The following is a 24,363-nucleotide window of genomic DNA, read 5'->3' on the forward strand; positions in this document are numbered from 1 at the left end:
AAGTATAACTAAAAATCCATACAGTAGGGTATGCACAAAACCTGTAAATTACAATGTATTACTGATTTTAAAAAGGTTTTTCTAGTGTTAAAAACAAAATCTACTATCAACATTCAGTATCACTAGACCTCCCCCTTCCACATGAATTTAGTGCTTAATGTGATTCTTTTTGCTTTAAAATTGAAGAATTTTATTAGTTGCTAAAGCTATTCAGTAAGAGGGTATTTCAAAAAGAAACATAAATTGTAAAATTCAGCTGGGACACTTACTGAACTGTTGGTATTGTTTTGTCAAAAACTGATTTAAAATGAACTAGAAAATTGCCGAACCGTCAAAGTATGGGATGTGGGAAAGTTAATATATTAAAGAAACACTATCATGAGAAGAAGAAGTGCCATTTTAAAAATGATATTTTAAGAAATTCACTTATATAGAGAATGGGGCAAAATCATAATCTTTTATGAGCCCAATAAAGACTGCCTAGCTACTGCCACTTGATACAATACCTTTCTTATTGAACTTGGAAAAAATCTACTAAGGAGGGCTTTTTTTGTGCAATATAGGTTTAGTTCGCTTCTTAACATAAAATGGAAGAATGATGACACTGTGATAAGCGTGCTTTGGACTGGTCAGGCTGGTGCACAATACCCTGGACCAGCATGTGCATGCAGTAGTGTACATACAAGCAGAGCTGGTGGCCCTGCAGCCAGGGTGCTTTGGTTTTGATGTGCTGTTACTGCACTGGCTATACTGGCAATCTATCTGGCTTGGTAGTGGACTTACAGTAGTGTATGTTCTAAAGACAGAAATTTGCTTTTCTCTCTTCAGCAACTTTTGGGGATGTTATTTTCACTTTAGAGACAGGCTGTGCAAGTAGCTGAACAGGAAGTAAATCCTTATTTTATTTGATGTGGTTTCTTATGACTGGCCTGCTGTATAGGATGTGCATGTAGCATTTTGGAAGATCAAAAAACAAGATGTCATTTTAATTTTAGCTCACTTGTTAATGTTTGTTTAAATTGGTAACTCAGGCATGTGCAGTACAGACAAAAGATAAGAACGATTAGTATTTGTACTTTGCTTTTTATTTGTGTAGCTGGTGGTTCCTCTGAAAACTACCTGGTGATAGTAAAACAAAGTAAAATATTTGCATTCCCTAGTCCTCTTACCGCGTGACTCCTTTCTACTTCAGTCTATTCTTACATGTCCTTATTCGCGATGTGTAAAGTCACTGCAAGGGTGTGGGCTGTTTAATTCTTGGTAACCTCCTGAGCTCTAAAAAACTTATTATAGTGTGTTGGAAATATGGATTTTCATGCAAAGTTCGAATGCAAGAGAATACTGCTCTTGTTTTATAAGGAAATCTGCCCTTAAAGGGAAAGCCAAGCTGAAAAGACTTCCACCTGAAATTGTAATCTAAAATGATTTCAAGAACCACCTAGGATTATTGCATCTGAAGCATATCGATGAGGCTTTTTAAAGTCAGTTGGCTTTGCCTATTTGACAATGTTTTAGAGAAAATCCAAGTCCTGTCAGTGTTGGTAACAAAATTCCCATCGACTTCAGTGGACTCTGAGTTTAACTCCTATTAAACAACTGCTCTCAGTGGTCTGTGGCTGCTCAGTGGTGCTTCCTTTCCCATTTAGTGCCATGGTGTCTCTGGCTTTCCATTTCTCATAAGGGAGTTTGCATGCAAATCCCATGCAGCACCGAAGGGCGTTTGCTGGAAACACCTGCACTGAATCTGAGCCGGCCTCAGAGAGGAGCATGCAGAGCTAGAAGGAGCGGAGAGACCAGAAGATGTTTTATAGTATCCTCTACGCATCTACAGTATTGAAAGAGCATATCTCTTAAATTATTTTAAGCTGAAATTATTACATTTCAAAATACATTGCTTACATTTTTAAGTGAATTTTGCCTATCCCGTCATCTTCAGCAGGTGTTAAATAACTTGAAAAATCTTGCAGTCTGTGCTCATTTATAACATAGTGGCTGTAGTTAGAAATTAATTACAGTACTGTTGCTAAAGCACAGGCAGCCTCCCCACCAAGAAAGCCCTTGTTTCCTTATAAAGAGCCTCTTAGCTGCTATAACACTTTTAAAAACATAATCCCTGCGAGCCATTTAAGAATCAGCAAAGGGTTCAGGTGTGCTTCCTTCCTTGGGAGCCTGAGTCTACCTTTCACCCATCTCTGCACCCTGCCCTCTTCTCCCCACCACTTGAAGAAGGATGTCTGAAACCAGTTATCTTCTTACCATGTCCTCCCACCTGTTCCGCTCCTCTGTACCCAACTGCTTCCCACAAGCAGCAGAAGGCTTCTCTGGGGAAGGTAAGTCCAGCTGTTTTGGCAGCCTGCTGCTTTAGCAACTGAGACCCAGCTCTTTCCTTTGGCACAGACAAAGCAGTCTTAATGCCGCTCATCAAAATATGTTCACTGTGGTAAGCATGGGAAAATGAGCCAATGGGAATGAGTTATGAATAACTTGAAAAACTGCAATTATGATTAACGCTTCAAGTGCTATTTACTTTAACATTTGACCAAGATAACGCTGCTAATTTCTTTTAGCTCAATGTGAAATTTAGAGTCTGATTGTTCTAATTGGCAGAAAAGGGAAAGCTGCCAAAAACACACACTGATTTACCTCCCCCTTGATTCTATCGACATCACTGAAGTTGCGCAGGGTACTAATTGTTAAAGAAAGTTACTTTGGGGCTTTGGCTTCTTTCTGCAAACATCCATGTCTGATCTAAAAGCTCAGAATTTAAGATCCTCCAAGTTAATGCTGTGAAGCAGACGAGGTGAAAAAAATCCATTAGCTCATCTTTTGCAGCTCTGCAGTGTCCTGTTACTTTGGGGATAGTGGCTTAATTGATCTTTACAAGTTAAAATCACAGATGAGCCAACCACTAGAAAACAGCAGTAATGGCTAAAGGAAAAGACATCTGTGAATTTTATATGGACCATTTAAATATAACAGCCTATAGAAATAACATATGAAGCATTTGGAGAAAGTAGTTCAGCTCTACCATTGAACATCTTCAGGCTCAGACACTTATGAAGATTATATACTGACGTGAGAGTGGACTGGTCTAATCTAAAATCCATTAGGCTACCAGATCTATCATTAAATCAGTAAAATCCACCTCTCTGGTCCATAGAGTGGTGTGATGCATGGATAGCAGAGTGATGTGGGGGAACCTCTCACTGCCATGAAGATATTTATCATTGTAATAGAGAACAATCTGAAGGCCCTCATGTAACATGCAGCAGAGACAACAGCTTTGATGTTCCTGTCCCCTAAATCTTTTTCAAGAAAAGGAAATTACAAGTACTCTTGGAAGCAGCAGGAGCAAGGGGAATGGCTTTTTTTACCCCCCTTTGTCCCTCCTAAGAATATACCAACCTCTTTCCAAAGAATTGTATTATGTCTCCTTTCACTGAAACCTTTGCAGTCTTTAGTTTGCAAAATTCCCCTCTGTTTCAAATAGTACTTTCGTAAGAAGTGGTATAGGTTATACATGGCCTGTTTTATCCCTTTGCCAAGTATGAGGCTCTAAAGATATTTGCGTTTGTCATACTTTATTTCTACATCTTTTCCTGAGTAGGCATTAAAAAAGAGAGTGAATGTTTAGAAAGAATAAAACCCTCCTGATATTAGAAAGGGTGTGAAAATACTCTGGGAATGTTTGGGGGAAAAAAAAACAACAAAAAATGAAAGACACACACACACACAAACACACACTCTCGATTAGGACAAGTTTTCACAATATCTCATGAACAATCAAAATGACTCAAAATGTATTCTAGTGCAGACTTTTTAATTATGTGTGTAAACAGCAGGATCGCAAGATCCAGGAAAATATTTAATAACCTTTCAAAAAGTAGCATAGAGTTTGAGCCAGGTGGCTTCCTAATGTCAGCATTTTGTATAGCTAAATCCGATGCAGTGGTGCTGGTTAGTGGCACTGGTGACATTGGCTGGAGTTATGGGCTGCTGCCTGCAGGCAAAGGGGCAGAAGTAACAGTAAGAGAGTGTGTATAATTTATCAGTTAAAGCCTAGCTGCATTTTTCAAATGCTTATAAAGAAAAAGAAAGAATTTTTGGTATGGATTTGGTCAATGTGAAGATCAAGACCTCTTAAAATTGATGAATCTGGAGTCAGACAGCTTCCTGTTGACATTATTTCCTTCAAGATATCAGAAATAATAGAGTATCAGACAGCTAAAGCAATGAAAATTTGGTGATTGTTATACCATATACGTTGCTTAACACATTGCCCAGTTTTGATATGACCTCTGTTCAGTAAGGTTGAATTGTAGTGAGTCCTTACTTGCATGTGTGTGCATACTTTTTACGTTATTAAATACCAAAGTTGCAACATCGTTTTCCCTTTTAGGTTTATAACAAGTGGCCCATCTGAAATCTTTATGGCTTATGCATCTGCTAAGGAATGGTATCTACTGTGTACTATTTTAGCCCAACAGGCATGTGAGGTAATATGGCTTAGTCCTTTTTCATTTCAATTTGTGTTTTCTTGCTTAGGGTCTGGGTGAAGAGGGGACATGTGGGCAATGACACTGGCTTAACTTGTTAAGCCAAGATAATTTGATTGTGTGGCTGAGTCTTATCAAGGCCAATCAGTGCAATAGTTTTGGAGAGAAGATCTATCAAAGGACAGACATCCTTTAAGTAACTTTCCAGTATTCTCCAAGCTTTTTCTTTTTTTTTTTTTTTTTTTTTTTTTTTTTTTTTTTTTTTTTTTTTTTTTTTTTTTTTTTTTTTTTTTTTTTTTTGTCTTTTTTTTTTTTTTTTTTTTTTTTTTTTGGTCTTATTTTTGCACATTTCAGGACTTACATGGCAATGCTTTGGTAGATCACAGATCTGTCTTTTGAGGAAAATAAAGGAAGAGGGTAGAAGATGCCTCTCCTTTCCTCAGGCTCCTTTTTCTGTGTCAGTCTCCAACCTTCTTTGCCTCCCTCGGGTGTTTTTGTCACCCTATACAGAACCCACTGCTGGTGCTATCGCACACTGCGCAGCAGAAAGGGCTCATTTTATTCCTGCTTAGCACTGTGGATTCACACCCTACAAGACTTCTAGTTGAAATCCGGCCTTGGAGAGCTGGCCTTCTCAGTTGGTGTGGCAGGGAAGGCTAACAGTTTCCTTGGCTGGAAGGCATCAAATTGGATAAACAGAAAATGGGGGCCTGGAGAGTGGGAAAGCTCTTGATGGTGATTAGTTGTCATCCTGCTTGTCAGAACAAATGAAGAAGAGGAGCACAATGTTTGCACTGTTTGAACAAGCCTCAGAGAGCAAATTAGATGGTAAATGCGATCATAATTTGCCTGCCTTTCTCGAAACTCCCATGGTGCTATTAGTGTTTTTCTTTTTTCAGGTAAGAAAGCTTTAACAAATACATACTTCCGTGGAAACTGAAGTGCACTGAGGTTGTTTACAGACGTGGTGTGCAAAGATTTCTGTGGTTTAAGTGATAGTGCTTATTGTATCTACATACTGCAGGCTGGTGCAAGGTGTGTAATGCCATTGGAAAAGATAACGTAATTCAATATTGCACATGATGTGGAAAAAAAGATATCGATAGCTATCTACACAAGTATATATTTAGATAGGTACGCATATATAAAATAAGCTCGTGCCTGAGCTTTATATTGCGCTTGGTTGAGTACTGTTGATAAGCCAATTATGGTATTTTTTTGGAAAGGTATCTGGAATGTAAATTCTTCTGTCCTATTATCCTGTGATAATGTGCAGTGGCAGGCTGTGCCCCTTGCTGAACTGCCGGCACACCTAAGGTGACCACAACTGTTACTAAGTAAGAAAATCAGCACTTCTGTGTTTTGTGTATATAGAAATGTGGAGTAACCTGTAGCATTTGGATAATGAGTTTGGGGTGGAGATGGAGAAATGCTACTTACAGTTTATTTTACACATGAAAGTATTTCACACGTAGCAAAAATCGTTAGTGTAAACAAGTATCAATTAAGAGAACAAGTATGAGCATTGTTGGAGAATAAGGTAAAAGCTGTGATGTGAAAGGCTCTCTTGGGCAAAGATGGATGACTGACAGTGAAAAGATTTAAAGTATTTTGATTGCCTTGCAATGAAATCTGAGCCTGTGGAAACTAATAAAAATTGACTGAGCTTAATTAGAGGCCTACAGGAAGCAAAACCCCTTATTTAAAAACCAAGTGCTTGGACTGTCATATCTCTGATTTGTAGTTACCCAGCTAGGTAGAAGGACATCAGACTGCATCCAAAGTTAGAAATTTCCTCAATGTATTGTAAAAATAAATAAATAAAATAAAATAAATCATAACAATAATTGTGGATTCACTATATCACTATGACATAAAGGGTAATGACAGGAGAATGTAAAGAGGAGCGTATTTATTTTTATCTCTTTACAAAATCATTTTAGTATACTAGGCAGTTCAGACTGGTCTTGCTGCTCTCTATCAAATTGGATTTGCCTATGCATCTCTCTTCTTTATCTTTTATCCATCTTGGTAGGGACCCACTGGGAAGGTACCCTGCTGAAGGGCCCAGGCCAGAGTGTCAACATTACCCAACATGAGAAAGGACGTAATTTCTCTAAAGCAGAGAAGCACAGTTCTTGCGTGCTGGCTCTGGCTGGCTGTGGTGCACAGAGCTTTAGGAATTACAGTGGCTCTTGGAGTTTCCTTTAGAAAGGTGCCTTGTTCCACATCATCTCCAGCAAAGCTCTGTGATGGACATAGATATTCTCTATCGATCTGCTGGGCCTACTTCAGAGAGAAACATGCACGGTTTTTTGTTCCTCTGTATTTTGGATGAGCTCAGAGCAGTAGAATAAATGAAAAGTGTTCTGCTTCAGTCAGTCACCGAACAGTGCCAGATATTGTATTGTGCAAATACAAGCTGATAAGTATATACTTTGGTGGCTGGTGCAGTTTTTACCAATATTTTAATATACTGAAGTTCCAGTGAATCAAATTATGTATATAATACAGCTGGCAACATACTAGTGTATTTCATATTAGTAATGCACAGTGACAAGCAAATACATTTCATTTTTCTTTATTGACTGTTGAAGGCTTTAAAAAATTTCTTTGGCAAGTTTGTGTCTCCTTTTTGTTATTTTTAAAGATATGAGTACTTAGCAGGCTCATACACTAATGATTTTTAAGCTGTAATAGAAAGCACATAGGATATGAAAAGTGATGTGAAATAGATTAATTAAAATCAATGTTATTTCAATGAATACTAATTGAATTATTAATGCTTGGATCAGGGTTTTTCCCCGTTTTGTGATTATTCAGCTTGTTGGCTGATGTATGCATTTCTGTTGATGAAAGCCATTTCTCCATCTTCCTTGGTTGTTTCGGTTTTTTTCTTCTCTCCTGCCGCTCATTAAAGGAATATGTTATCGATACCAAATAGGAGATAGGGACTTGCTCATAGCCAATTTACTTTTTTCAGTGCTGTCTCCGTCATCTTTTCCAATCCTGAGTACAATAGCACACAGTCTGTTGTTGCAGAAGTAGCCTAAAAGCTCTTCAAATGTGCTATGATCAAAAGCGGGGTCGGCTGGCAGCGGGAGGGCCGTGGCGTGTGTCCATAGCTGTAGTTGGGGTGGGCTATCAGGAACTGCCGAGCCCTGATGCCCAACACTACCTCTGTGAGCCCACTGCCTCTGCGCTTCCCACCGTGCTGGCCCCATGGGCTTGGGTGGATGGTGGAGAATAGCTGTGGAGAACCTGCTGCCTAGCTCCGGGCTGAGGAAAGGTGCTCTCTTCTCCTCTTTGCCCTGACTGCTATTAAGATCCCTCCCCCGAGGCTACCGGATCATGTGATTTCAGCTGAGATAGATTAAAAGTTCCTCTGTTTTGATGCCAACAATAATGCAATAAATTTTTTTGCCAGTTCTCTGGGAGTTTTGTTTTTGTAACTTGAAGGGATAAGCTCAGGGTCCAAGGGAAAGATTGTTATCCCATTGAATTTGGAGATCGGGTTCCCCCACCACCCACTATTTTAACAATTATATCGTTAGAAAATCGTCTATTAAAAATATGTAATTCACCTCTTAATTATTTACTGCAAACAGAACAGTTGTGTGTGTGTGTATGTTTGCACAGAGCAGCGGAGACAGCGTCTCTTGGTTTTTTTGGTCTGTTTTCAGGAAGTCCAGTGTGGTAACTGGCTCAGATAGCTGTTTCTGCAACAATAATGCAGGTAAAATAAAACATCTTTTTTTCCCCATAATTAACAAATGTCACCCAGAAAGCACAAAACAGTCTGAAAGGATTCCTGGAGTGGAGGGTTGTCAACAGAGCCTTGGCCAATGAGCAGTAATTTTTGGGACTGCTATGGAAGAGCTTCAGTTCATACTATTGAGACCTTTGGTGAAAACATCTACAGCTTGAGCTTCCAGTAGGCTATGAAGTACAAGAGCTGTTACAATACCTGTAGCACATAAATAGGGAAGAACAACAACTTGGTATATTACAGATCTTTAGAGAAGCTAATGCTTTTGAACAACATTTGTTTAAATATTATTTGTTGGATTATCATGGATTCTCAGACACAACCGAGCTGTAATTCTGTTCTTTTCTAGCCAGCTAGGATTTGGTCTTCAGTTGAAGGCACTGTACATCTCAATAGTAAAGTGTAATGTTCCTGTCTTCAGCAGTATCTGTAGTTCCGTCAGCCAGGTGCAGTAGGGCTTTCTCCCTTCACTGTGCATCAGCAGTACATGTTATTTCATTTCAATTATTTATTATGACTGCTACTTATAGAAACTGCACTAACCAGTAGTACAATTTGCATTTTTCTAATGCTTTCTGTAGCACTCTGAAACTTTACACATTTGTTATAAAACATGGCTTAGATTGGAAAACATTTTGGGCAGTAACCAAGAAAATGAAATGGTTGTTGAAAGGCAGATCTGTTGCCATCACAGATTCTGAGTGGAGAAATTCTGAGACTAAGTCATTTGTCTAGTGCCTGTGCCATAGCACTTCAGTGGGCACAAAATATCTTTCACATATATTTCTTCACATACCCTTTCTCTTAATTATTATCTGTACCTGATGCGACACTTAAAATACTCTTGACATGCTTAAGGCTCTGCTGAGAAGCAAGAAAGGTTTCATGAAAGTGCTTTATTAATGTATTTCTCTTTTTCACTTTTTTCCTTTTTGCTTATTTTCTGCCCCCACTGATCTCCATATCTCTGTCGCTTGATCTGAATGAGATTTCGGATATGTTGTGTAACAAGATTTTAGTGATATCTAGCCATTCACCTAAGTAGTTTTTCAACACTGTTGGCAATTGAAGGAGGAAGGAATGTAACTTTTCTTCACATCAAAGAAAATATTCTTACTTTGTTTGGCAATAGCACTGGGAATAGCTTGGTGCACTTGTAAAGTATCTTACAACTTGCTGCTGCTGTAGTGGAATGGGATTAATCAGTCATCCAGAGGAAAGAATGAAATGACTTACATGTGGGACTTGGCATAATACAGCGTCAAAGTCCCCAATCTTTCCTGCTATAAACCTCAGTTCCCCGTAGCCCTTCCACATAATTTCTCTGTAGATATTAGCTAAATACTGTCATTCTAGATTTTCATCCAACCCTAAGGATCCCAAAGAACTTGTTGTTTAAATGGGTTATCCATATTTGAGTATGACCACTTTACAAATACCTAGGCAAAGAGTATGAGTTACTACAGAAGATTTACCCCACTGCTTCTCAGTTAGATAAGACAAGTTGTTTAGGCATACGAAGGATTCAAAATTCCTTTGTTTGTGTCTCTGATCTACAACATTCCTCAGATTATGTTCTGATAAAAGTGAAAGAGAAGAGGTTGTTTGGATTTGACTTCTTGACCGGCTGCTATAAAACTAACTTTCAGCTCAACCTCAAACCATTTTCACTCTTCCCTTGAATTCTCTTTTGCTGAAAGATACGTTTTAATGGGTGGGAGTAAGTTGTTGTATCCATCTAACTATGGATTCTTCTTCCAAGCTTCATCTTAAGAAGGATGGAATTGAGGAAGAGAGACTAAAGGATTCATCTTGGGGTAAGGGAACTTATTTTTTTCCTCCTTCAGAGTTATTTCTCTCAACTTAGAAGCTACTATTCCCATTCTAATACATATGAGATTCTCATGATTTGAATTTCATCTGGGAGGAAGGGAAGGCGTCCTAGAACTTCTTCATTTGAAGTTAACAATAGACAGGAACCATTTAATGTGAAAGATCTGGCTTGTATTTCAAGATATATCTTTATAATATTGTTTTTTCTCTTTATGCCAAAGGAAGATTTTCTTTTCATTATCCTTCACAGTTGGGATGGTAACTGTTTCAGGCAGTACTTTCTGGCCCCTTAAGTGTCTTGTGCTGAGCCTCCACAAAAAGGCAAGCATTTGAAACTTGTTGGTTCATTGGTAGAGTAATTCATAATTCAGGTCTACAGATTGTCCAGTAAAGACTCTTGGACTTGGGACTTATTCCATCAGGTACACTCTTTCATCATAGAGATACAAACACAGAATTATTGAACAGTAAAAGCAAAGTAATTCTCGGTGCATTCTTTTACTAGGCTCTGCAAGAGAAAAGCTTTGAGATCCATCAACATGCTATTTGGATTGCTTGTTTTTTCCATCTTTATTGGTCTCCTGTAACTAAAGTAATTTCTGTTTAAAGTATTTTATTAAATGTTCTCTCTCTGATGATGATAATTCCTTTCCCTCTCCTCTTTGTTGAAAATACTTGTTAAATGCTTTTACTTCTTCCCATCTGTATTGGATTGACAAGACATGGGGTAGCCATGCAAGAGAAGATAAAACTGATTTCTTTACCCGTATTTTTATCATTTCCAAGCTTGGGGATTGACTCCATCAGAATTCACCTTGTGTTTATCTAAAAGATTCTTTATGCCTTATAGGCTTGTAAAGTTAAGAAAATAATATTTTTTATTACTAATGTGAGGCTAAATAAATGGGAAAACACTTCAGGTTTTGGAGTAATTGCTGTTGGGGATAAAAAAAATAATGGAGAGAGGAGACTTATAAATTCTTCCTGGACTTTTTCTGAGAAATAATTTTTCTAAAGTAATTTTTGGTCTTTTATGTCTCCTCAGCTATGGCAGAATGCTTAAGCTTTAAATTGCCTGTGGTAATGAAAGGTGACATCAGGTGAAACCAGAATTCAGCAGTGGCACTAATGGGATGTTTCATGGGAGTCTGGTGTCTGTATACAGACACCAGAAAGAGTAGGAAACAAGTCTATTATGAATGGATAAGAGAATGGCATGTGTCCATTTGAAAATTATATGTAAAGAAGCTAAATTTGGCTTTCAAAGAAGGATATTAAAGGGCTGCCTACTATTATTTTGCAGAGGTGAACACATTGTAAAGCCTGATCTGATCATGCTCCAGAAGGCCTGTTTGGACTTTATAATTTTGTTTTGTTTACTTTTTGTCTTGCTGGCATGACGTGGCTACTGTAGAGAGTTAATGAATGAAGTTAAAGGTGTTTAGTCATATTATTAGAGTGAATGAATTAAAGTAATAAATAATATAGTTTTACAGTTTAGTTACTGATTATAACTAAATGGCATCTTTCACAGCATTGAATCAATACTCTGGGTCAGAGACTGCAAAATGATTGACTCCCAGTGTGATTCCAGAGCCGAGGTGTCCAACACACGAGGGGGAAAGTGTGTAATACACAGAGTAAAAATAGGAAGTCAATGAGTAAAAGATGCTCAATAGATGCTTCCTTTGGCGACCTGGTTCCCTTTTAGAAATATTCTACACATATGCAGCTGCCAAGTGGAGACTAGCTTATTAAGATAGGATAGATTTCTGTTTAGTTCAGTAGAAAATACTGTCTTTTTAAAAGGTGACAGAAATTGTGTGAGCATTTCCTACATCAGGAACCTGGATAGATGAAATTATGGCTCCTGATGATTCAGCATTCGCAACTTTTCTGAAATCTAAGTCACTGGGATAATTTTGTCTTTTCTTGGAATAATTTGATATGTTAAATTTTTGTTCCAGTTTATTTCAGTTTGTTTGATTTACTGTCTATTCCCTTTGTCTCATATTTTTTCTGTGAAATTCTTAATTGCAGATTGTCCTTGGCAATAGCTGGCATTTGTCTTAGTTTTTGCCCACGGGTGTCAGTCCAAATGCTTGTAGGAGTTTACTGACACCATAAACATTTCTGCTCAGTCACCAAAATCCTTACTGGAGGCTGGCGGATAACACTGTCTCTCCCATCATGCTTTCTCCAGCACCTCAGTTTTAGATAGCTGTGGTGGGTTGACCCTGGTTGGATGCCAGGTGCCCACCAAAGCCGTTCTATCACTCCCCCTCCTCAGCTGGACAGGGGAGAGAAAATATAACAAAGAGCTTGTGGGTCGAGACAAGGACAGGAGAGATCACTCACCAATTACCATCATGGGCAAAACGGACTCAGCTTGGGGAAAATTAACTCAATTTATTACAAATCAACCAGAGTAGGGTAATGAGAAATAAAACCAAACCTCAGAACACCTTCCCTCCACCCCTCCCTTCTTCCCGGGCACAACTTCACTCCCGGATTCTCTACCAACCCCCCCAGCGGCACAGGGGGACAGGGAATGGGGTTTACGGTCAGTTCATCACACGTTATTTGCTGCCGCTTCATCCTCCTCAGGGGGAGGACTCATCACACTCTTCCCCTGCTCCAGCGTGGGGTCCCTCCCACGGGAGACAGTCCTCCACGAACTTCTCCAATGTGGGTCCTTTCTACGGGCTGCAGTTCTTCATGAACTGCTCCAGCATGGGTCCTTTCCACGGCGTGCAGTCCTTCAGGAGCGCACTGCTCCAGCGTGGGTCCCCCACAGGGTCACAAGTCCTGCCAGAAAACCTGTTCCAGCGTGGGCTCCTCTCTCCATGGATCTGCAGGTCCTGCCAGGAGCCTTCTCCCGCGTGGGCTTCCCACGGGGTCACAGCCTCCTTCAGGCACCCACCTGCTCCAGCGTGGGGTCCTCCCTGGGCTGCAGGTGGATATCTGCTCCACCGTGGACCCTCCATGGACTGCAGGGGGACAGCCTGCCTCACCATGGTCTTCACCACGGGCTGCAGGGGAATCTCTGCTCCGGCACCTGGAGCATCTCCTCCCCCTCCTTCTTCACTGACCTGGGGGTCTGCAGGGTTGTTTCTCTTACATGTTCTCATGCCTCTCTCCGGCTGCTGTTTCCATCCCAGCAACTTTTTTTCCTTCTTAAAAATGTTATCACAGAGGTGTTACCACTATCACTGATTGGCTCGGCCTTGGCCGGCGGCGGGTCCGTCTTAGAGCCGGCTGGTATTGGCTCTGTCAGACACAGGGGAAGCTTCCAGCAGCTTCTTACAGAAGCCACCCCTGTAACCCCCCCGCTACCAAAACCTTGCCACACAAAGCCAGTACAATAGCTTTAATAAGTTTCCTTGTAGGGACCAGAAGATGAGATAAACATGTTTATCCTCTTTGAAAGGGGGGGTGGGGAATCTTCTCTTAAATACAGTGAAATCTCATTCCCTCCCCAGACCTAGTGGCTCCCAACATTCAAATATCCAGCAGAAGCCAAAAATTTTAAGGTGTACTAACGTAGCACACCCGCTTTAATGTGGCAAAAGGCTGACAGTAGCTGTACAGTCAGTTATGATCATATTTACTCTGTAGCTTTTCTCCGCTGGTTGTCAAAAACCTCTGCTGCTTCCTTGGCAGGGAGGCTTCTTCTGACAGATCTTATTACCAGAATATATTTTATTCTTATACCAGGACTGGCTTCCATGATAGCTCTAGTATTGTATCATTGCTAACTATTCCTCTCAAGTGCTTCAATCCCTACTTAATGTTGCCAAAGCCACTATGGTTCTGGTGAAAGCATTGCAAAATTTTCAGCAAAGGTAGCATCTGGTGGGTCTGGAGAAGTATCCAGCTGCTTTCAACCAGTTCTTATCAGGGCAAATGGGAAGCACTGCTGTTGCCAGCAAGCTTTCTTGTACAGACCTGTATCCTTCTGGAGCGGGGGACAGAAGAATGACACCAGGTTCACTTACCAACTCATCACACTGCCCTTGAGGAACTATTACAGCTCAACGGATTAATCAGATAGATTAATACTCCTGCTCTCTGGTGATTACCAGAGGTCTGTTTTGATGGCTCTCATTCTGGCACTTTTCCCACTGAAACCCTTTTCCATGTTAAAGTGGAACTAATTAATTCTAGGGCAATACTGAATGGTTTCTTTCAGGTTAACAGTTCAGCCAGTTTATGTCTGGATACTCTAAGTCCCACTGAGATATCTTAAACCAATTCTCCAGACAGTGTAGTAAGGTTACCTTGCTACTGGATATACAAGCTGTTGAATAAGTGAGATCATAAGTAGTTACAGTCTTAAACATTTATAGTTTTGGGTTGCATGGTTTGTGTTTTGTGTCATGAAGATGCCATGTTTGTCTTTTACTGAAGATCACCTGTATTTCTTCAGTAGTACTTTCAGATAGACAGCATTCTTCTGTACAGGGATCATAATCTGCCATGTGTTAATAGCACATGTCACTCTACTCCAGAAGTGGCTGCGTTGCGGTGACCGCCTTTAAGACAGAGTATCTATCGTATGATAGCAGCTGAGAGGCATGATGGTTGACATACAACAATGAAGGCAATACTATGGGAATTATGTGCAATCTTTAGTCAGAGTCTCTGAGCTTTTGTAGCAGAGGCAATAATATTTATTACATTTGTAGCAAAGTAAAAAATAAACCTGCCTGCTTCTGTGATTATCAAATAATCAAAACCTGTGATTGTCAGATAATCAAAAGAATTACTGCATCCTCAACCATAAAACTTTAAGATTTTTTTTTTTCTTCCTGAGTGGATAAGATTTAAGAGTTGAATGACATATGACAATATTTCATTTTTAAATAATTTTGATTTTAAAACTGAATTCCTTTTCTAGACATATTAAAAAATTTAAAAAAAATGGTAGAAAAAATCCTAATATTGGCCTCCTTTTGAAGGCATATAATCTGCTCATTTTTTGGTATATTTTCAACTTGTGTTGAAAATACTTTCCAATGTTGTATTATTCTGACTGCCTTGCCTAAAGTTCTAAAAATTAATTGTATCTTTATAACGTTTGAAAATCAGCTTTTTAAAACATGATTATGAAAAATGTTATCCTTTAATTAGTTCCAGAGGAAATGTAATTGTGGAAGACTTTACCAATGTGAATCTTCTCTAAGGAAAAGCATTTTAAAAGAGCCAGTTTGGCAAGCTGCTGTCTTGATTGCTAAACACCAATTCAAGAAATTCCGATTTGACTTGAGGGTAGGCACGTTCCTACTGGAAAACATACAAGGTTTTGCAGTGATTTATATACTTATTTTGCCAACTCAGTGCTGTGATGCTCAATATCTTGAAGAACGCACTCTCTAGAATTAGGTACTTGGTAGCCTTGAGCACCTCTTTGTTCTCTCAGGTTTTTTGCTTAATTGATTTGCTACTTATTTTTGAGTGGGTTTTTTATTTTTATTTTTTATTGTGCTGCCATTAATAGTTTTATTTCTTATTCTTTTCCTTTTTATTGGAGCATACTACACTTGACTTGGAGTTCTTAGCATATTTATTCTATATTAGATACTAGGCTAGTGAACGCCAACCCCAAAGGGACTCTGCCATTTCCAGTTGTGTCTAAAATAATCTCTATACTGCTGTGAGCAGGGACTGTCCCCAAAAGCGACGAGTTGATCCTTGTGTCAGGGAAACAGTATTACAGTGGTTTGATGATTTGCCATAACCGAATAGCAAAAGGACAGTAAGGTCTTGAAGAAAATGAAGTATATGATCCTCCAATTCAGTCTGCAGAAATAAGGGTATTCTTGAGAAAATTTAGACAAAGTAGTGAAAATTCAGCCACTTCTAATCTGCATTAGATTGACAGCAGTGTTTCTAGGTTATGTATTGACTGAGATATCTGAGACAAGGCAGGCTCCATTTTTGCCCTCAATGTTGGGAGGGAGCAATATATCCCTTCTCAAAAACAACTGAAACCTGTATTCCAGAAAGAGCTGGGATCATTTGGCAAACGTGGTGACTCTATACTTGGCTTTGCTGACCGTTATCCTTCTGGAATAATCCAAAACAATGGAGAGTTCCATGTTTTACCCCATTGCAGGTGATATGGCTGCTGCACCGATGGTTGTCTTACATATTCCCTTGAGGTTGTTCCCCCGTTCCAGTGTGATCCATCCATCTTCTCTGTTCTCACAATTTGTAAAAATGGCTACCATCCAGGAGAAGCTGAATAATCTCCTAAATCTCCTAACAATACTGCTGGGAGAAGAGATCCAGTCTTTGTACTTCTTGCATCTGGTATCAGACTGTAAGGGAAATAATAGCACAGCACAAGATCTAATGGGGAATTCAGCACGAAGCTGATTTGAGGTATTACACTGTATTTCTGGAATGAAACTCTTAAGTGATTCACAGAGAGCAAGTTGGGTTGGAAGGGACCTCTGGAGGTCATCCAGCCCAACCTTTTGCTCAGAGCAGAGCTAATTCAAAATTAGACCAGGTCAGTCAGGGCCTTGTCCTGTTGAGGTTTGGCAGCCTCCAGGAATGGAGATTCCCCAGCCTCCCTGGGCAGCCTGTCCCAGAGATCACCAGTTTTGAGAGTGGTATCTGTACTATGCCCTTCCCTTCAGCACAGCCACCAAAACACACATTGCTTTTTCGATCGGTAGATTTGCAACATGGTGCATTTCGCCTTTTATTGTCACCTCATATAGAGGAACAGTAGGCAACAGCTAAGATATGGTTTGCAATGTACAGTTTTCAAAAGTGCTTTTTTGGGCAGGGGGTGGGGAAGCACATGCATGTAACTATCATAGCACACAGTAGTGAAAATCGGACACCTCTACCTGTAGCTCTGAGAGGATCACTTTGGTTGTTCCTTCTGTAATTGTCACTAAAGAAAAGGTGGAGAAAAGCTGATGCATAAGCACTAGTTAGTTTCTGAAGGGAAATGACAGTAGTGAAACATATTTAGTATAGCAAAGAGATTGTCGAGGACATTGTTTATTTGAGGTTCTTGAAAGGTATAGACATCCAGGAAGAAGAGAAATTTTTCAGAGGGGGACATGGGAGTGTGACTAATGGATTGGGAGAATTAATGGGATAATAAAATAATTAAGAAAGGAGAAATTTCACCTGAGGCTGTCAAATTTGACATAACTGATAGGAGATGGAATTTCCTAGGTTATACTTGAAGAAGAATTAATTCAAGAAGTGTCAATTGGCCAATAAATCATTTCAGTTGGAATTGCAGGAGAGGTCTGTAGCTTCCAAAAGAAAATTGTGTTTGTTTTTGTATGTGAAAAGATCACCGTATAGTATGCCAAACTCTGTATAAATGTTGGCAGCTGGGACTCTCTGAACAAAGACTGTTTCATCACTTTAAGCACAGGCATCTTGTGGATTACTGTGCAGTGAAAGTTTTATTTATTTGTATTTTAGTTGTTTTCTCTTTAATTTTAAAATGAGTTTTCCAAATGTTCTGTTTCTCTTTTTCGCTTCTTTAATTTGTATTTTATTTCCTCAACTTCTTCATTTTTCACAAGCTGAAATCAGCAATAAATGCAAATACTTGAGTAAGAGCTTTGAGTGTGTCTCTCTTATTTCTGGACATCTTTACTGCTCTCCCTTGTATTTAATCTTTCTTCTCTTCCCCTTCCCTGTTATATTTCTGTCAGACAAAAAAAGAGTTAAATTATATGGGATATGGGGTGGCTCTTGTCCTCTGATTTTTCAGATGTTTTCTCTCTTCAGAAGGGTTGTAGTTGGTTTCATTTTGTTCCTGCTTTTCCAGATGAGAAACTACCACAGAACATATCTGCAAGAGCCATCACTGGATTTTTGTGGTGTGTGTGATATTCTGCAACACAGATAATGCTATAATTACAATGCTACATCTATTCGTGAACTAAGATTTTTGTCATTTTAGCTTGTTGTGTGCATAGTTTTTCTGCAGTTTCTGTTACGGTTCCAGACCTGTGACAAGGCAAGGGCTGAGTTTGCCACTGAAGTGCAACAAATCACTTGTTTGGTTAGGAAGAAAGGTGATTTCCAGGCTGTTTTAATTGATGTTTTTGCTTATGTCAATTTGTAGCAACTCAAAGAGCCTGCTGGATTTTGTGGAGACTGCTGTATTTACAGTCAGTGTCAGGGTTACCAGTAAGTAGCCAACAAGCCCACTATGGAATGGGAGTGACATTATCAGTCATCTTTTCTCCTGTCTAGGCTTGCAAGCAAGGGAAGTACATTCACTTGTCTGAGCTAGTGTAGGAGGTTGTATGTGTACATAGATAAGAAATTACCTTTATTTATGGGAAGAAATCCTTCTTCCATTTTGAACTGGCAGGCTGAGCGAAATGGTTACAGTTCTCCTTTAAGTAAATGTCAGATTGATGCTAGTCTTGCCTCAATCAAACCTTAAAACAGTTATTATTGCAAGACAAGGCAATTTCTGTTCCACTGGCTGGTTGGCCCTCTTGGACATGGCTTCAGCTGTTCCTTTGAAATTCCCATTGAAAATTTTTGAGTTTAACATGAGCCAGCATTTTAAAAATATTGATTTTTGCAATTGCCCATTGTATTGGTAAGGTAGGGCGAGTATTGGTTAAGCGTGTCGAAGCAATAGTTTACTTTTCATTTCCTTGCTGTGCAGTACAATCCGTGCTCTTCTGTGGCATTCTCTTCTACTTGAAAAGCTTGACACTAAGTGGATATATATTTTTAAATATAGACAGGAAAGCTATTATTTTTTATTTAGCTTTTACTGTGTAATGGAATTTGTGACAAGGTTATTTGCTTCAATATAATTTTGTGTACTGATTAGTGTTCTTTGGAAAGGGCCTTGAGGCGTGTTGCACGAAAGATGCTATATAAGTAGGGAATGGAAGGGTAAACGACCTTCATTTAAATGCAGTCAAGTAATCATTATCAAAGTTTTAAGCAATTTAAACTGCCTAACAGGAGGTATGATGACAATAATTGCCAATGTCCTTAAAGGACAGCTGTACCCATTTGATCACTGCCACATGCTTAAAGTTCATAAAAGGAAAACCACTTTTCACAATCTCTAAGCAGTATCTGAAGATATCTATTTAAAAAAAAAAAAAAAAAAACCAAAACCAAAACAGCCAACCAAACAAAAAAAACCAACAGAAAAACACGTTACAAAATGGATATTTTGGAGGTCTCTGCATGTAACCCAACATAATTTTATCATACAGCAGTGTAGGTGCCAATACCAGAGGGCACAAGTGAATTATTATTAGTTAAAATAAAGAAAGAAAAAAATAGAAAAGAAAAGAAAAAAGTGCATTAGTATTTAAATTGGAATGAAGCTGGCAGCACATATCTAAAGAGGAATGGTTTTGCCACCTTGAGTGGAAGGAATGCTGGGCTCTGCAATGCTGTTCTGAGCTTAACCTTTAGATAACTGGGGACAAGGAAGCGAGTTATGCTGAAGAACTGAGCAGAAATGTATTACTATTTCTATTTACTCCTTTCCCTACCCAAAATCATCTTGAAATATACCCACATATAGAGATGCACAAGTAAAAGTGGACTTTTCCCATTCTCTGAGGTGCATTTAAAAGAGCTGGCCCATTTGGAAGCAATAGTTCATTCCTTAGTATGGCTCTGCGCCAAGTTAAAATTTCCTGTCTTTCTCTTAATGTTCTCATCACTGGCCTAGTCCCGCCAGTTTTCCACAGGCTAAGAGCAGCTCTGTAACCCTTCTGAGATGGGTATATAAAATACAAAAGGGCCTAGGGAATCTCAAAGTCCAGTCCCCTACTGTCACTATATATTATAATATAAAATGATAAAGCTGTGTCTTAACATGAGCTAATTATTTTTGTCCTTCAGGACTCTGGTTGGCTGTTCAATAATGTTACTGCCCTGGGAGTTACAAATCTTCTAATTTGCAGCATAAATTTATTTATGGCTGTTTTATACTTATTTGTTCTTGTGCCAATGTTGTCTTTTTGACTTAAATAGTTCATCTCCAGTGTATATGCTTTGCTGATTATATTTTTACAGAGGAATCATATTCCTATTCAGTCTTGGCAGGGTAGAGCAAGCCAATGTCTTTTATCCTCTGTGAATGTACACTCTTCATTCCCAGTGTCATCCCTATAGCCTTTCCCTGTTCTTCTTCCAGTTTAAATTAATCTTCCCTGAAGAAAATCAGAAATACAATTCTGACAAGGTTTCACTGTATAATGACATTAATACTTTCTACAAAAAAATTTTGCCTGTTTATATTTTACAACTGCATAGTTTGTTTCCATATTTACATCAAACTAGTTGGTGAAAGTCCATTTTTCAATCAGCTTATACATTTCAGATTTTTTCCTTTCCCTTTTCTTTGTGATTAAGTTTCAACTTGTAGCAATTTTTTTCACTATTAACTCAGACTGTACTACATTCATTACTACTACTACATTCAATGTTCATTACCTATGTTTACGTGGAACATGATACTTTACCTGTATGATATTTTGATTTTTGTTTCTACTGGTGGTGCCTCCTAATTTCGTGTAATCTGCAAGTTTCCAATGTGTGTTCCTACTTCTTATGTCATATTCATATTCAGTAATGAATTTAAGGGAGTTTTGCAAACTGATCTCTGAGGAGCTTCATTACCAAGCTTCCTCCAGTTCAGTAGATGCCCTTTCAATACTGTCTGTCATTATATCCCTTTTATTATTTCCTTAAGTAATTTACAGTCCTTTTACTAATTTCTGTCTCTCCAGTTGTCAATGCACAAGGTAACCTATCATATACATGCAGATGTGCAGTTAGATGATTCAGTAATTTCCTTTGCTTAAAATCAGCCATATTATCAAAGAAATTATCTTGGCATTGATTACCTTTGATAAACCTATTGTGAACTGCATCCCATTTTTCTGCAATATATATATATGTATTTAAACCTTGAACTAATAGAATAACTATTGTCTGGATCAATTCACCTCTTCTGCCCCCTTAAATATTGATGCCCCCCCTCCCCCTCCCCCCCCCCTTCCCTCCAAGTCCAGATATAATCTGGGAGTTTTAATGCATAATTTCTAGGACTGCTCCAGCACACTTTTTTTTTTTTCCTATGTCTATGATTTTGACATGACCAGTGTTTTATCCGACATATCCCTTTTTATGTCTTCACAGTCTATAATGTCATCAGACACCCTTTTCCATCTATTTTTGTTTTTTCTAAAGAACACATGCATTTCGGTATCTGTGTTCCAGCCCTGACTACTGTTTCAGTGTATTTTGCTTTCCTGCAATAGCTCATTCTACATCCTGCAGCACTTCAAACTTTTCCATTTTGTTTAAGAATGCAAGGATTCAGAGCAACAAACCTTAAAAGTATTTCTTACTGATTGGATCCAGTTCCCTAATTAGTCTATTCATGAACCATGCCATCTAACTGATGATTATTTGCATCAAAATTGGTATTTTCTTCTAGATGTCCATCGTATTTCCCCCTCTCTTCTTTAAGCCATTATTGTATCCCTGTTTTCTTGATTTCCCCCTTCCTTTGAATTAAATCCAGATGTGGAAAATATGTGCCTCTCCCAACAGTCTTCCTTTCTTTTTTAGTTTACAGCTAATATATGCGTAGATGTGCACTCATTAATGAAGGAAGAAGAGAGATCTCAATAGAAGTTTAGGGAAACAGTGAGTAGATGCAAACTGTATTGCAAAAATAAAACTCAAGATTTGCCTTTCTGAAAGGGGGTCATCCTTTGTGTTTTTGACAGGTCTTTCATCCTCTGTTTTGGACATAATTTTTTTTAAACTATAAAAAGTTGCAGTGAAGACTTCTGGAAAACTTGGAATATGTTTCACTGGTTTTTAAATTGACCTACCATGTATCTTACACATGAAAAAATAAATGTCTAATAAATAGGATGTTGGTATATATATTTCACTGACATTACTAAGCAACTTAATGTCAGTGACATTCTTCAAAGCTTTGCTGTTCCTCTGGAGTCTCCCAGGCTACATCATATAAACTAAATGGAGCCAGGACATACACCCAAGTGTGGGTTCAAGACCACTAACCTCCATACTGTGCCACTTGTTCTCAAGGCTGGAGACTGGAACCTGGACCACTTTATTTGTTACTATAATAAATTATTTCTGGAGAAAAATAATATTTGCCATGTAAGTTCCCATCTGTACATCTTGCAGGAAGTATTTTTCCCCCACAGCAAGATGTGAGAAATGTTTGTTTTCTTCTTAATTGGTAAGAATGACTGATAGTAATCATGGCAGGTGGGAAGGGTTTGGGAAGGAAGATTTATGCCTGAGCTGTTACATTTCCCAGGCTTCAGCCTGCTTTGGAATCGATTGCTCTTAAGTTACTGTGTGGAATGGGGAGGAGGAAAGAAAGTATTTTGCTTTTTCTGAAGTGAATCACTGTCCCAGTGTGTGAGAACTGGGGTTCTTTAGAACTAGGAATGGTGCTCCTGCATCCCTGATTAAAACACACTGTCCTAGTTCTTGTTCTTTCTACATGCTTGCAATTATTCTGCACAAATAGTTCATACCAAAATCATCCTCTTTGTACCTTACAGTCTTTACCATGAGAAAAAGTGCTGCTGTCCTCTCTCCATCTTCAGGATGCCCTCTTCTCTGTTTTCTTGAGGTGTAAAACCAGCCTGCTCTAAATGAACGACTTTTGCATGGAGAGGGAGGGAACAGGGGAATACTTTTCAGTAGAAAACAGTCAAAATTTTAGGATGCATCTTTGAACCAAACAGATTTTGCTTGAGCCTCCTGAGATTTTCCCACCACTGTTACTCAGTGAAACTGTATTTATAAGATTATTTTAGCATCAAAACACAACTGCATTTAATTCCACTGGATTGCACTTTTGTTACTTTGAGCAGACATTGATGTGTATATCAGCTCTGCAGAGTTCTGAAAGAGATTTAAGAAACAAATATCATAAAACAAACATGTCAAAATAAAAATGCAATTATAAGTCAAAATGTCTTGTGGCTTATGTTGAAGGAAGAAAGGGAAAGCTAATAAAAGAACATATGTATAGTTTTAGCCACAAACGGTGTTTATTCATTTTTCTATGCCGCAGTGCTACATTATCTCATAGAACAGGTGAAGAAAGAAATACTGCGGAGAATAGTTTTTGGAAGGCCTTTTTTTACATGTAACTAACAAAGAGAGTTCAGATGCTTACAATGCTAACACAGGTATTTTTAATAAGAAAATTGCAGAAAAGCACCAAATAACTAGAGTACTGATGAAATTCTTTGACTCCATTGGGGGTATCTTTTTCAAAGAGAAAATAGCCTAAGCCAAGAGGTTGAAAATTGTAGAAATGGAAAGTAAAATTTTAAAATAACAGTCTATGCAATGCCATTACAACTTTCTTTTTCTTTTGAGTTCCTGTAATTGGGGAGATTCATTTTATATTGAGGAACTTTCTGCTGCGTTATTTACTAGTTTTACATCTTCTGATATACTTAGCAACACTGCAGATAGAGATCAGATAAATACAATTAGAATTTTTTCACCATTCTCTATTATATTACATATGGTTACGACACAACTATTATCTTTGCTTCACTGTATGCTACCTATGAGAATGACCTTGCTCAAAGCAAAAACTCCCAGATTTCAAGCTGAGTAATGGTCAGTATTTTTCAATGGGAAGCTGGTGATGATCTTGAGGAGAATTGTTGACTACAACAGGAATTGCGATTGCTCATTATTTCCTTAATTTGTACTTGCCCTGGGAAAGTACTTGCTGTGAAATATTTGTATTGTCACACTTACACCTGGTGGCATTAGGCATAATTTTGACTTTATAGATGGCACCAAAAATTTTTAACAGATAAATATGCTTCATTTAAATCATAAGTTACTCTGTTGAAACTGAGAGTATATCTGTGTTGTTCTTTTCCTGGTGGTACAGCTGTGTGATAAAGAGTGAAAAGAAATTTGATCCTTAATTTGCATGTTGGCAAAATCCTTTCAAAGACTCAGTTGTAGTGTGAATAAGGTAAGCAGTGCTTTAAATTGCTATAGTTTTCCTCACTAGAGAGGTGAAAGTGAAACTAAGCACAGTACTTTTCCTGTATAAATGGCTCCTAATGCTACAATTATAAGCTAGATGTCATGAATCAGCGGACAAATAAGTCTGTAGAGTTGCTATGCATGAAACAAATTATCTTATTTAGCCACATGTTGAGACTAACTCCATTTCTTCCTTGCATGTGATATTTT

At 38.5% G+C, this 24,363-nt stretch overlaps 1 protein-coding gene across 3 annotated transcripts in view; it reads left to right on the top strand.

The window, feature by feature from the left end:
• Positions 1 to 24,363, top strand: part of FIGN (fidgetin, microtubule severing factor) — a 105,790-nt gene that overhangs the window by 46,878 nt on the left and 34,549 nt on the right. The window contains exon 2 of one of the 3 annotated variants that reach the window (XM_030018664.1): positions 10,028 to 10,082. The exons of the other annotated variants lie outside the window; for them this stretch is intronic. Within the exon in view, the coding sequence (XP_029874524.1) occupies positions 10,028 to 10,082 (55 nt within the window). The remainder of the gene's footprint in view (positions 1 to 10,027; positions 10,083 to 24,363) is intronic. 3 annotated transcript variants of the gene reach the window in all.

The sequence above is a fragment of the Aquila chrysaetos genome, chromosome 6 (assembly GCF_900496995.4).
Source record: "Aquila chrysaetos chrysaetos chromosome 6, bAquChr1.4, whole genome shotgun sequence".
In the NCBI taxonomy this organism is placed as follows: Eukaryota; Metazoa; Chordata; class Aves; order Accipitriformes; family Accipitridae; genus Aquila; species Aquila chrysaetos.